The 15,697-nt window shown below is 19.6% G+C and overlaps 1 protein-coding gene across 1 annotated transcript; it reads right to left on the reverse strand.

Annotated features, from left to right (window-relative positions):
* Positions 1-904: 904 nt before the first annotated feature.
* On the reverse strand, positions 905-1,968 carry PGO_001405 (variable surface protein; the record flags this gene model as incomplete). The annotated part of the gene is made up of 3 exons (XM_028690943.1): positions 905-1,060; positions 1,156-1,821; positions 1,954-1,968. The coding sequence occupies 3 exons, from the start codon at positions 1,966-1,968 to the stop codon at positions 905-907; spliced, it is 837 nt and encodes a 278-aa protein (XP_028546744.1).
* Between the last annotated feature and the right edge of the window lie 13,729 nt (positions 1,969-15,697).

The raw sequence follows: 15,697 nt of genomic DNA on the forward strand, positions 1-15,697 counted from the left end.
GAAATATTAGTTCACTAAATAGAATTTATAGTATTTTAATATTATATATGTGTAATACATTTATTTATAATGCTATTATAACGTTTAAAAAATATTTATATATTTTTTTTATATTTTTTAAAGTAGGAGCATACAGAGAACTTCTTAATGTTTCGTTATGTAAATTATAAAAAAAAAAATTATATTAATAATTACATAATATAAAAACAACTATATTAAAGGGTGTAAATTCTGAGAATCTAAAATAATGATATAACAAATAAGTGATATAATATAATTAAAGTATATTCCTATATTAAAAACATGTGAGTAATAAATTGTTGCATATTATTATTATAAAATTGAAACAAACATATTTATAATTAATAGATATTATAATAATTATAAGAAAGTTGTATTTAAAAATTAGTTGACAATATTTGTTAATGAAATTAATTGTTTTTTTTTCATTAATATTGTACTATAATACAATATGTCACACATAGACTTGCTTTATAAAAAGCACATTCAGTAAATATAACAATTTATGTTTTATATATACATTGATATTGGGTATACATAATATATTATTCCTTAAGATATAGAATATAAGCTTATATAAAGTAGAAACAACTTATTTATAAAGTATACAACATAATACAACATAGAAATAAAGAAATTTAATATTTCACTTTTATTTACGCTTTTGAATATTATAGAAAAAAAATTTTGTTTTTTCAAATTTCTCTTTAACATTTTCTTATTTAACTTATAAAATAAATATTAATTTTTATTCATTATTATAAGATATATTTATATTTTATATTATGTTAATAGAAGAATAAAACTCTGTATAATATTATTGCAATTTTTTTAATGTTGTTTACGTAAAAAATTTCCTTTAATTATACATCTAATTTTAAAATTAATCAGAGTAATATAAAATGTTGTATCTTCCATTCCAAATGATCCTTCTAAATATATCAGTATTCTGTAAGTTTTTCCACTCTTTTTCTATATTATTTATTTTTTTCTTAATACTTTTTATTCCAATACGTATATGTGAACGATATAATTTGAACTATTTTGTAATAAAAAAAATTATTGAATTAAATATATAATTTTTTTTATGAAGAAAAATATTTATTTAAAAATAATATAGATATTTATATTTACATCATAAATATAACTTAGCGAATGACTAACCTTATACATAATGAATATCAAGCTATATATTAATAACGTTACAACAATTGTAATTATAATAGGAATCTCAACATTATATTGGCTAATTGTTGATTTTATGGATGTATTAATTTTAAGATCTTCATTTTTCATTTGTGTATTATTAGGATCTATAATTTTTTTTATAGCATTACAAAATTCATCATTGTTTTTGTGTTCACATTTATATTCTTTTATATATTTAGAATGCTTATGTATATCATATAGAACTGTGAGCTTTTGCAAGTCATCCCTATGAATAGAACAATTTGTATAAAACTCTTGTATATATTTGTCACTAAATATATCTCTATTTTCCAAGATCAGCGTAAGAAGGAGTCCAAAAATATTATAATCTTTTTTTTCATTAAGAACATCATGATAAATCCAATAATACAGGTATTTACAAGCGTCATCTCTTTCATATTTTTCATCCTTTTCACTCATATTTTTTAAATACGATACAGCTTTGGGACATATATCTACAATGATAGACCTGATATCTTCAAAATAAGGAATTTTTAAATCATTACATTTAACTCTATAATAATCAATCGACTGTTTATCTATTGTGTTTAGTGTGTTTCTATATTCATCAAATTTATCTACAAAACTATACTAAAACCATAAAAAAAGATAATATTTTGACAATAATTACATTGCATTAAACAGAATTATATATTATATTTTAGAAAATAAATATAATTATGTTACAATGTTGTAATTTATATTTTAATAAATGAAAGTTACATATTTTTTTTCCATCTGAGATAATATTATATTCTTTTAACGTGAAACTATTTATAATGATGAAATCTATGCAAATATATATATTTGTATAAATAAGATGATCTAGCAAGTAGAGACAATTTTTGATTCTTTATTATACTTAAAAAAGTACTGTAAATATGTAATTCATTGACGATATATTTTATTTTTATGCATATTAAATATAATAATATTCATTTAAGACATATAATATATTTTCTTATTTATTTTATAGAAAAAATAAAAATAAAATAATGTATTACTTAGAAAAAAATAAGGATATCACTTTTTGATGTATAAAGTTAAATCAACTATTTTGTAATATACTTACTTTTTTTTTTCTTCTAGATGTAGTTCTAATACCAATATATATAAATTAGTACAAAAAATATTAAATAAATATATAAGTTAGTATTCTTTTTTACATTTCTTTGATTTCCTAATTCTAAAATTATAGAGCATATATATTAGTTTTTGATATTTTATTCTAGATTTATGTTTCAATTGAGGTATTGAAGTAATCATATATTCATGTTCACCTTTTATTATAGTTAAGCTTAAGAGCTTATTTATTTGTTCTGTTGTTTTGATTTATTTTATATATTTTATGCTAATCTAATGTACTTTTTCTAAGGTTTTGTGTGTAGATTTATGATATTTACATTAACTTTTTTTCTTATATGTATTGTTTATGGTTAACTTTATATGATTCAACCTACATGATTTATATTATACAATTTATTTGTTTTTATTTCTAATATTAATTATTTACGTTTTCATATTTTACCTTTTAGTTTTATTTATTTGTTTACCTGTTAGTAAAAAGTGTTTATATATTTAGCGATTAGTATATATTTTTTATTTGCGATTAATGATATAGGTTCCTAGTTTATTCTTTATATACTTGTTTTTCTTTTCAGGTTAAATTATTATTCTCATATAGTGCATTAGTAGCTCTTGTTCTACTTAAGTTGCTAATTTATATTTTTAAGAATATAGGATATTTTTTTCATTTAATATGTATTTTTTTTTATTTTAAATATATTTTTTCTTATTTAGTCATTTTATTGGTTTTATACATTTTATTATTAAATTTATTAATTTTGTTTTCTTTTAGAGAATATACTTATTGTTTAAATTATTATAAAAACAATATTGCTTTTACTGTTCTATAAATATATATTTATTTATATTGTTTATTATGAATAAATTCATATTACATAATGTTTTTGATTTTATATATATTATTTATTATTGCTTATTATTATATATACATATATAATATTTTCTTGTCCCGCTTTATATTATCTATGTTTTATATAACCACATTTAATTTATATTAATATTATATATGTATTGAATTTATAATTAATTCTCCATAATATCTAGTCCTAAATTAATTGGAGAGAATAATTTTATTTGATCATTTAACGTATCATCTACAATAATGCAATATATATTACATCCATTGTTTTATTTTTTATTGTTTTATTTAATATATTTGTATAATAAGATATAATATAAATGAATCAGAATTTTTTTTTATTTTTTAATATTGCAGAGTGCATTTTATACCCCATTTCTTGCAGAATTGTTCAATAGCATTCAAAGATATATTATTCATTATTTTATTTTACGTATTCATTATTAATTATTTTAGTTATTCATCTAAAATAATATACATATTTAATTCAATTACTCTTAGTTTTATTTATATATTACCTGTTTTTATACTTTGCTTGAGCAGTTTTTTTGAATTTTATTTAGTATTGCACAACTTTTACACTAGATAAAAATTTACTATCCATGGATATATATATTATTGCACTCACATAAATATATGTTAAATAGATATAAAATATGTTATAATAGTGCAATCAGAATATATTATTTTTGATATCTTATGTGTTAATATATAATAAACTAAACATACCTTAGTAAATACAGAAGTAGAATATGTTATAGGGGTTAATTGTAAATATTTCATTTCTTCTAAATCAATGGAATTTTTTTTTTAATTTGTATTTTCAATTTTTATACTAATTACGTAGGATTGTTATTAGTTAACAATGACATTTTTTGTATTCAGTTTTAAATTATAAATCGAATTTCCTTTGTTCTGATCTATGTATCCATGTACATGATAATACATTAATAGATTTTTTTTTGTTATAGTAGAAAAATTTCCTTTAATGAAAAATAATTGTTTAATATATTCCTCACATAAAAGTCTTTTATTGTCTAAACATAAAAGAAACATAAATAAAACAAAAAAGATCAAAGGTTTTTTAGAACAGATGCTAAATGTAAATGCATCTAAGAAATAAACAAAGTACTATATATGTTTTAATAGTTCTTAAAATATTAATAAAAGAGAATATCCATATAAATTCATAATCAGAAAAATTGTTTCATATGTAATATTATTCATCTCTAATATACATATTTATAAACAAAAGGTTTTTTCTTTCTATTAAAATATTCAATATTCAAGTTGAAGTCGATAATGAATGAAAATAATATTGACAAAAAATGTATTCGATATGACTCTTTAAAGCTGCATTGACTATATTCATTTTATCACTTATCATAAGTGCTTCATGATATTTTTAATTTATATGTTGTTCATTAGGATGTATAAATTTATTTTATGCTCCTGTATCTCTTTCTATATCATCTACACAGTGATAATATATATTTACGAAAATTATTTAATCGATGTATTTAAATAGGAAGCAAGCATTAATATAGTTTATCTAATTACATGTATGCGCTTTAGTAATTCCTAAAGTGTTATGGATATTTATGTTGTACTATTCATTTGATAAACATTTGAATCAGTATTAATTTCAATATAAAAATTTATATAATCTGAATATTTACACAAAAAAGTATTAATAAAAAAATATACATACACAAATAATTAAAAATTATTGTGGCTCATAGTGTTTTAATTTTTATATTATACTGTCCTTCCTGTGTAGTTTATTAATAGTATTTTTAAATAATTTTTTTGTTTTATAGGAAGTATTATTCTTATATATTTATATATGCACAAATAATCATTAATCATATGAAGTTAAAAGATGTATATTCAATTATTTAATTTTTAGGGATAATTATATGTCATTCTGTTGATATTGCATTATTTTCATCTAAGACAATTTCCTTCAAAATATGTTTTTTCACTTATATTTATGTAAACAAATAGAGAAATTCTACGTTTTTTTAATTCTTGTTTTACTGATTATATATGAATAAAACTTAATACTTTAGAATGATTTAATTTAAATATATATAATATAGTATATTATGGAATACAACTAATATAATATTTTTGTTAGAGCTTTTTATTTATCTTATGAGGAATTATAATAAATATATCATTATCATCTGAGCCACATATATATTATTTTAATTCATATTATAAATATTAGCATATTTAAGAATATTTAAGTTATAATTATGCATATAGATATATATTACATATCATCTAATAATGTGCTATGAATTATTGGAATAAACATTACGTTCGATATAAAAGAATTTGTGTAAAATGTTCTTAATATGCAAAATATTCTTGTAAATATTGTATATATTCTACAGAATATGAAAATAAATTAGGAATATACAGGATCAGTTAATGTAATGTGATAGAGATATATATTAAAAAATTTATGAAAATCTGCTCAGCACAAAATTTAACATTTAAGGACACAATACATAAAATTCAATATATAATATATGAATCTTAACTTATATTGATATTTGTAAACGTAAGTATCACGTTATTTTTAACTTTGTTCTTTCTGTGTATTGTTTATTGTATTACTGTTTAAATATATTTTACATCATTGCGTATTTATAATGATTTGTATGTTAATAAGATATTAATATAAACATTTACACTTTTAATTATACTATTATTTTTTCACATGATTAATTTACAACTTTTGACCATTGAATTCGCTATAAAATATCAAAAGAGATGAAACAACTTTCTACAAATTTCAAGAAGACAACATCATAGATTCCATAAATGACATTTCATTATCCTTAAATATTTGCCCCACAAAATAAGAAAATACAATGTTTCTATAATTGTGCAAGATAGGGAACTAGATAATCTATAATATACATTAAGAAATATTTAAAAATAATATATTTATAATTTTAAATATCAGATTTTACTAATACCCAGCTATGTAAGATAGGTAGGATGACTATCTATAACATATTCTTTTATTCATACTATTACAAAAAATATTATGTAATATTATTACAAGTTATTTTTTTTTTTTAATTTTTTTTTTTCTAATACTAATTTATGTTAATAAATTTATATAAATTTTCTGTCTAAAAAATATATGAATTGAAATCTCATTCTTTTACTTTAATTATTTCGCTTGAGAAAATGTGTTGAAAATATTTGTGCAATGTTTTCTTATTTAATGATAAATTAAATTGATTTATTCATAAAGTCTTTAATATAAGATATTTATAATAGTAAAATTACAATGGATACTTTTTTAATAGTGCATATACAGAAAAAAGTTATTCTTGATGACAGACCGTAAACTAAAAACTTATTCCTTCATACAATGAGTATTGTAATTTCTATAACAGTGGATTAATTCCTTTAGAATGTATTTAAGGCACTCTATTATCTATTGTTTTTATAAAATTTTAAAATGAGATATTTATAACATATCTAAAACATAGTTTAATGTATTTATAAAATTCAGGGAAAATAAAATTAAACTTTTAAAAAAAGTTGTTCACAAAAATGAAATAAAATATATAAGAATTTTTTATTTTTTAATGTGTATCCTATGAACTTTTTATACACATGTAATTGTGGAAACTAAATTTTTTTTGTAATTAGGTAAAACAGATATAAAATAAATATTAAATAACATTGCGTTCCTTAATCGATTCTTTAATATTAACAACATTTATCACATAATAATTGTTTCATAATTAAATAATATTTAATTTATATGCTAAATTATTTAATTAGACATTCAAAATAAGTGATACATTATAATGTGCAAATATAATTTTAATTGTACAAATGCAACAAAAAAGGAAATAAATAAAAATAAAAATCATATCAAGATATTAAAATAATAATATATTTCAAAATACTACAGAATGAAAATAATAAATATAAACTGATTAAATTCTAAGAATTCTGAATAATCATACACTATTTGAATAAATCATAATGTAATGAATAATTATAGGATGAAAAATAAAAAATACAGTACATGTTTGCAAAAAAAAATATGCGCACTTGATAAAAAGGATACTCTAATTAAAATTTAATTTACGCGCTTATATAATGACAATTCTATATTTTTTATAAATTATATTTCACCTACAATAAATATATTCTTATAATGCATATTTCTTAAAAATGAACAATATATATTTAAACAGTTATGATACACAATCCCATTCCAATACAAGAACAAATCAAAAGATATATTGAAACTGTGCAATGTTATTTATAAAATATAAATAAAATAAATATATATGCAATGATCTTCATTACAAAAATTTCAATTCCTTATGAGGATAAAATATGTAAATGACCTAATACTAAGGATAAATTGCAAATATCCAAGCTTTAAGAGTACTGTTGCTTAACACTATCTTGAATGCTAGGAACATAATCCGAAATGCTAATGAATGAGCCTTCCACTGTTTTTTTATTTTCTTGGTTTTATCATATATTCCATAAAATCATTCACCATATATATCAATAAATTTTAAGGAAGAACTGCATAATTAAATTTTAATATTTTTTTGATTAAATATAAATTACATTCATTTGTTCTTATTTCTCACATTAATTATAATTAATTACCTATTTCTTCAATGAAATGAAAGTTCAGTTACATTATGCTGTCTTCTAAGAAGTCACAATTACTAATGTAGAAGTTACTTATATATTACAAATTAAAAATTATATATATTATGAAAATATTAAATAGTTATTTCATTAATTAAACAGAACTGTGAGTTTTATTATGTTATAATCATTTTGGAAGACATTTTTGCTTCCTTTCACTATGAAAGACAATTTAGTATAATGAAAAAATTAAACCTATATCTAAATTAATATGTAATGGTATATAGTAATGCAAACACATAAACATATTAATTACAATGGTAGACGTCAATATATGTTACAGAATTACAGACTTAACTGAAATATAAAAAAAAAATATTGTTTAAGTATATATTTATATATGAATCATTAATAGAAACATATAATACTAAAAATAATAGTGCATCTGATTCCATAATAATAAAAGGTTTTATGGTATGTGTAATTATAAGAATAAATATGCATTTAAATAAATAGTAATAAAGGATAATTATTCAAAGTAATTCACAGATAAATGTTAATTCTAACAATTTCTTTTAGTGTAAGATTTATTCTATGTTTTCTTTTATAGAATGAATATGCATTTGAGGTAGGAATGTATGCATTTTCATCTTATTACGCCCCAAATAATGATATTATGAATTAGAATTAATGTGTTTTTTTGCAATATATCAATATAGAAAATACAAAAGAGAAATATTGAAGACTTGATTTATTCTATGCTAGTTCACAAATATAATAATATATTTGATGTTTCGTGGCTAATATAATTCCTCTATGCTAATTTTGAAAACATATTAGTAATTATTTAAAATGTGTTAATTAGTATTTTTTATTATTATTACAATTTAATTTAATATAAGTCTAATGTAACTGTTATAACGTGTAGTATACTATGTTTCAGTTATATAGTCACTCATATAAGTAAATTTTTTAAAATATTTAAATTAAAATATATATATAAAGAGAAAATAATCATATCAATAATCATGTGCGACAAATGACATTCATTGATATTATGTTTCTAATGTGTACAAAATAAGAATATGCAATAATTACCATGAAGAATTAAATGAAGTTTCATATATTCTTTCCAAAGCAACAGATAAATTACAGAAAGAGATAAATATGAATATGTTTTTGATGAAATGAAAAGAAATATTTAATTAACTAAGTGATGGTAATATATTTAATCAAGGCACAAATCAACTATTTACGGACGATATCGACGATATTGTTCATATTTTTTTAAAAAATTCTATTACTGAAAATGGTGTTTGTCTCCAGAATTTAACGCAGGATGATAAAAATATTTTGTAATTAAAAAAATAAATAATTAATTTTTTTAAAGATTATGAGAAGTATAAAATAGGAATAAAGTTATTAATAGAACTATGTTGATAAAAATTACGATTTCATGAAAGCAATTCATGTAAATCAAAGTGTTCAAGTTATCTAAAATTTTTAGTAGAAAAAGAGACATTTTCATGCACAAAAAACAAAAATTGATAATTATCTATGACAACTTTCACCAAAAATAATATTTAATCTCAGTTTCACTGTAACTAAGGATGTATATTTTAAGGAAACAAAAGATTATTGTAATGAAAAGGAATTTGAGGAAGCACCAGAAACTATACCTCATAGAAGTGAAATAGACAAGAATTGTATTAATGGTATAAGAGCTTCATTACAAAATATACTAAACGAGAATCATGACAGCTTTGTTGTTGTAGGAGAAAATAATTTGAACGAGCTCGCTAGGCGTGGAAGTAATATTATACTAATGAACCTAATGAATCTACAGACACTTGTGGAAGTTCTCATGAATGTAGAGATTCTGATGAAGTTTCTTTTGCTACAGCACATTTTACTCATGATTCCCCTCTGATATTGCATTTAAAAGTGTAGATATCTTACCAGTAAAATTGACTAATACTATGAAATGTAATACTCCTTATTTTCAAAAAATTTTAGATTCAGTAAATGACATTTGTTATGAAGAACGTGTATATATTAAAGAATATATACACTCTGAAAATGATTCATTATCTGGAGTACATATATTTAAGTAAAATATTGCACATACAGAAGAAACTGTAGGTTGTCAAAGCAGGGTTAATTCAGCTGATACATCCAATAATTTAAAATACACATTAACAAGTAGAGGATGTAATTATTGTTAATGTTACACAAAACACGCATGGAAGTACTCTACAGAATAATATAACTATAAAAAATTATCCAAGTGAAAATGAAATAGAGGATCAAATGATGTGAAAAAAAAGAAATCAATTCCAGATAGAGAATTTCCCGTTTAAATTTTATTTCATAATTATGATAGTAATTTTTTGAATTATTGCTTTATGAACCATTCTTTATAGGGGAAAATAAAACGTGTGTATTAGTATTATTATAAATGTATTGATAATTATTTATTTTAATTCAAATTTAATTTTATATAATTTTTTGTTTTTATTTTATAGTTAACACGTTTAGGATTATTCTTTAGAAAAAAAAAAAAAAGAATTGAAAAATTATGAAACAATAATTAAAAATAGCCTTAATGGTACCATCTAAATTGAATAATGTAGGTATCTATTTATCATACAGGAATTATTGTCGTTAATAATATAAAAATGTGCATTCACAATATTATATAGACCTATATAAACAAAATATATTATAAAAGAACTGTAACATAAGTAAAATATTAATGCGAAGCGGAACAAAATATATAACACCAAGATTTTATTTAGGAATTCTTGAAGTAAATATAGGAATACTGAAAAAAATTAAGATTATTGTAAAAAGTTTATTTGTATGAATTTCACAATAATGAATCCATAGAAGTGAAAATAAAATAACAGAATAGCTCGAATAGCAAATAATAAAAATATATATGGAAAATAGTAATGAATAAGCTCTGAAATATTTTTAGTGTTGTTAAGAGGTAATATCATAGTAATAATTTGAATAATGTGTTAAAAATATAATAGGATGATTTCATAAAATTATTTTTTAAAGCACAAAAGTAATATTTAAAATAATAAGAACCATTATTTATATAATGTTTAGTGTATATATTAAGTCAATGCTAATAAAATTATAGTGTTTTTACGCTTACATTTTGCATTACCTAATTCAAGAGATTTTTATATAAATTTTAGCATATAGGAATTGAATATTAAAATTGGAAATAAAAAATATTATAAATTTAACTCTTTAGGATGTTTAATTCTCTAGGAAATATTAAAGCAACTCGTAAAAATAATGTTGACAGATATTTTGAATAAAATTATAATCCTTAGATAAGTGCAAAAATATGTATATGCATGAAATGCATAATGAGTATGAATTAAATAATTATAAAAATACTGTTAAAATTTTTATCTTTACCTTAACTGCACACATCTATAATTTACACTAGACTATTTTTTAAATGAAATCCTTGGATAAAAAATTAGTAAAGAATTATATATAAATGAGTTTATTTATGATGAAAAAACACAAAAATATAAAATTATTAAAAACATATAGTGGGTGTTACAGTAAAATAAAAAATTAAGTAAAATGAGCTAAAATAATCATAACAGAATTAATAATATGGAAAATTTCAAAAACAGAATTAGAGATATTAATAAAGAGGATAATGTTTTAATATATCTCTATACAACACATTATTCGTATAAAACATACCTTAGTGCTGAATCAAAGGTATATAATAAATATAAGATGTTTAATATTGTTATGATGTTCACAGATTTAATTAAATAATATAGTATAATATTTATACCTGATGAAATCATAAATATACATTGGAAACATTCCAAAAAAATATTGTAAATGTAAAAAAAAATATATTCCTACTGAAATCATGTCACATATAATTTCTTATAATAAATCTTTTACTAAAAGTATGGATGAAATCCTTAAAGATTTAAACATTGTTAGAGATAAAATATGAAAAAGTAATAAAAATTTTGTGAGAGCAATAATACAGCTGGAGTGGGACGAATTTAATGACATTATGCTGCATTCCTGTGTGTCCCTTTGGATTTTTCCCTTTTTATTTTTGTTTTACAATGTAACTACAAGCTATATGGGCATATAAGAATGATTATAGTTTATAATAAATCAAATATACAATATTTGTGTCCTCTTATTACTAATTGTTCAAAAATATTTGGATCATGCTAACATTGAATATTTTTAAAAATATATATATTGTAATAATCAGTATGCAAAAATATAATTATAGAAAATGATTACCATATTTTAGAAACACAAAGGCACGAATTCTTCAAAAATGATAACACACCTTACTTTCTCAATTATACACTTAACATTTTGATGTTAACATGTTGAATATAATCAAAATTTTAAATGATAATAGTAAAAATTATGATTATAAATAAGTGATTACAAAGAGCTCATAGAATAAGATATAAATTTTAAACAAGAGCATTGAGAGAAACATGAAATACATGATAATTCTGTTGAGAGAATTTATTACAATAATCCCTATAATAATATCATCATATATTAGAGTGAAATGGAATTTATATGTAGTATGTTAATTATTCTTATGAAATTATTTAAATAATTATAATAAGTATTATCATGATTATTTATTATGCTTAAATTCATAATAATTAAGGAACTTGTAAATTGAGTAAATATATTTTAATATGATTGATTTGTATTAACATAAGCTCTCCTAAATATATAAAAGCTCGATAATGATAACATTAAAATTTTTATAACTATATCCTTTAATATTTGTTTTATAAAAGTAGTCATAAGCGTAAAAATTAAGGATATAGAACAATATATTTATTATGATAATAATTATCCCATTTAATTTATGACATTGATTTACGATATTCTTATATGAGTGTTATTTATATAAGGAAATTAAAAACACATTATATATTATTTAACCTTTTATTATAATTCTAGAATATTTAATTTATCATACATATAATGTATTTTTATTAAAAAAATATTGACTTTATTGTGAAAGAATAATGTTAAAAAAGATTAAAATATATGAATAACAAATTAAAATATAATGTTCAAATTCAAAATAATTATAAGAATTAATGTATATATTATATAAATATATTATTTATGGTGATATTTTTAAGGAATAAAAAATTTATTAAAAAGTAATAGAAACATTTTTTTTAAAAAACCATATATGTAAAATAATACGGGAGACTATAAAATTAGGAGATTTATGAGAGTTTTCTACTTGTTATAAAAATTCCAATTTATATAGCTAAATACAACATGTTGTTATTTGTTAAAATGAATAATAAAATATTTTCAATACAAATCTATATAAAATTATTGTGCAAAATAAGATTTCATTTTTAATTTTATTTTAAGTGCTTATTTCCACAATATATAAATTACATTAATATGATTGAACATAAAATAACGCATGAATCTTATTTTCAAAATATCTTTGAGAATTTTTTCTAAAACTACATGGCATCTATATTAGGACATAAGCATAATGATTTTTAAATTTTCATAATTGTATGTTGTATAGTAACTATTTAGAATATATGAATGAAATAACAGAAGAAAATGAATTAAGAAGAAAATATAAATGCATCCGACACATAGTGAAATGCATAAATAACTTTCTAAAACTAATTATAATGTGATAAACGTTTGTTACCACAAATGATAAGTACAAATGAATCATAATTCAAAATATTAAGTGTCTTAACTATAAGAATGTCAATTTTTAATATAGATGATCTTACATATTGAGAAAATTGAATAGAATGTATAAATGTTTTTATAAATAAGAAAAAAAGCGTCCTCAGTATTCCTTTGCTATTAAATGTTTTATAAAATATAGGGATGTTTTAGATTATGTCATAAAAGTATAATGAATGTTTGTGTGAATTATTAAAAAATTTTTCATGGTTAATATAATAAACTCAGGAAACATAGAAAAATATGTAAACGTGTTTCAAAATACCTATATTCTTATAATGATATTAATGTGAATATGGTTTCTTTAACTTAATTTTTAACATTTTTTGTAATATCAATAACTCTTTTTGTTCTGTAAAGCATTTATAATAGAATAAGTTAATGATTTATGTGCCTCTTTGAAATTTATATTAATTTTTTTTTGAATATTTAAATAAAAATAATAATATATTAATAGAAATAATATGTTGCTTGTTTATTATCAGTATAAGCGATATGGTTCTTATTTATATCACTAATCAATGGGATATAGTGATTGTGCAAAAATTTACTGTAAAGATAATTTCAAAATAATATTTTTTTCTAAATGTGCACATGGAGAATTAATATAAAAAAGAGATCAAAAGTTTCATTTAATTCAGTAGAGTATTGCTAATAAAGTTATAACGAAAAAAAAATTTATCATCGTTCTTTCTATGTGGTACAATAATATAGGTAGATTCCTATTCTGCAAAATTCACAAAGAAAAAATAATAATATGATAAAAAATCATTTAAGTTAGAGATAATACTACAAAACAAAGGAAATAGCATTTTCATATATTAAACTAATAAATGAATAAATAAGTATATATTATTGCTAAAATATATTGTATTATTATATTGATTATTAAAAAAATACAAAAAAATTGATATTTTATAAATATACGTTGGTACATATTAAACGTTGTAATTAAATATTTGTAACAGATACATTAATGGTTACTACATTGTTGATATTCATAAAACTTTATTTATAATAATTAATGTTATATGTCATATATAACAAATGCATAGAATATAATTATATGTATAATAGAAAAAAAGGGTTATATATATAGTGATATTACCTTTACGAAAAATAATATAATGGAACACGGTAAAATATAAATTAAAAAAAAAAAAATTTTATAATTACACTGTGTTATACCATTTTGTATGACTAATATCATTATATCTAAAAAATCATAAGTATTCTAATTTAGCTGTAATATACTGTAAATAGGAATATTTATATAATACAACAAAAAATACGACAGAATTATTCTTTATTAACTTAGAATCATATATATAATATAAATTAATAGACTTTATTGGAATATATAGGAATTTTGATTATAATTAATACATCACAATTGTCATATAAAAAAAGTATATAAATTAAATCATAGTTGAATTATAATGACGCGATCATATTAACTATTAAGAAAAGTGCTATTTAGTTATTCATTAATAATATATCACTAATATAACTATTAAAAAATACATTATAATGAAAATATTTATAGAATATTGTTATTTATACATTTAAAGGTATATAGAAAAGAATGCTGCGAATGATACTATTGCTACATATAAATTTTAGTTATATATTTTTAAAATTTTAATTTAATCTCGTACAATAAGAATGTGTTAGAATCCAAAAAAATGTCAATATATATATTAATATTACACTAAAACCTAGATTTAATAAAAATATTTTCATCATTCATGAATATTAGAAAATAATATATAAGCAATAAGATATATATAAGTGGACAATTGAAAATATAATGTATAATACATATGCACTTTTTACGTTGAAACGAATAAATTAGATGTTTTATATTAATATTTTACCCTATTGAGATATATTTTAAAAAACATAAAGTCATACATGCTGGTGTATATATAAAATAAAAAAAAATATGTAATGAATACAAAGAACCTAAGAGTAATAAAAATATAAAAAATATATTATAATTGTTAGTATATTAAATTATAATATTTAATATATTTATCTATTTTTATTTCATGGATAAATATATATATATTTTTTCTTCTGTTTAAATGAAAT

The sequence above is a fragment of the Plasmodium gonderi genome, assembly GCF_002157705.1.
Source record: "Plasmodium gonderi DNA, contig: Pgo-contig_142, whole genome shotgun sequence".
Lineage (NCBI taxonomy): Eukaryota > Apicomplexa > Aconoidasida > Haemosporida > Plasmodiidae > Plasmodium > Plasmodium gonderi.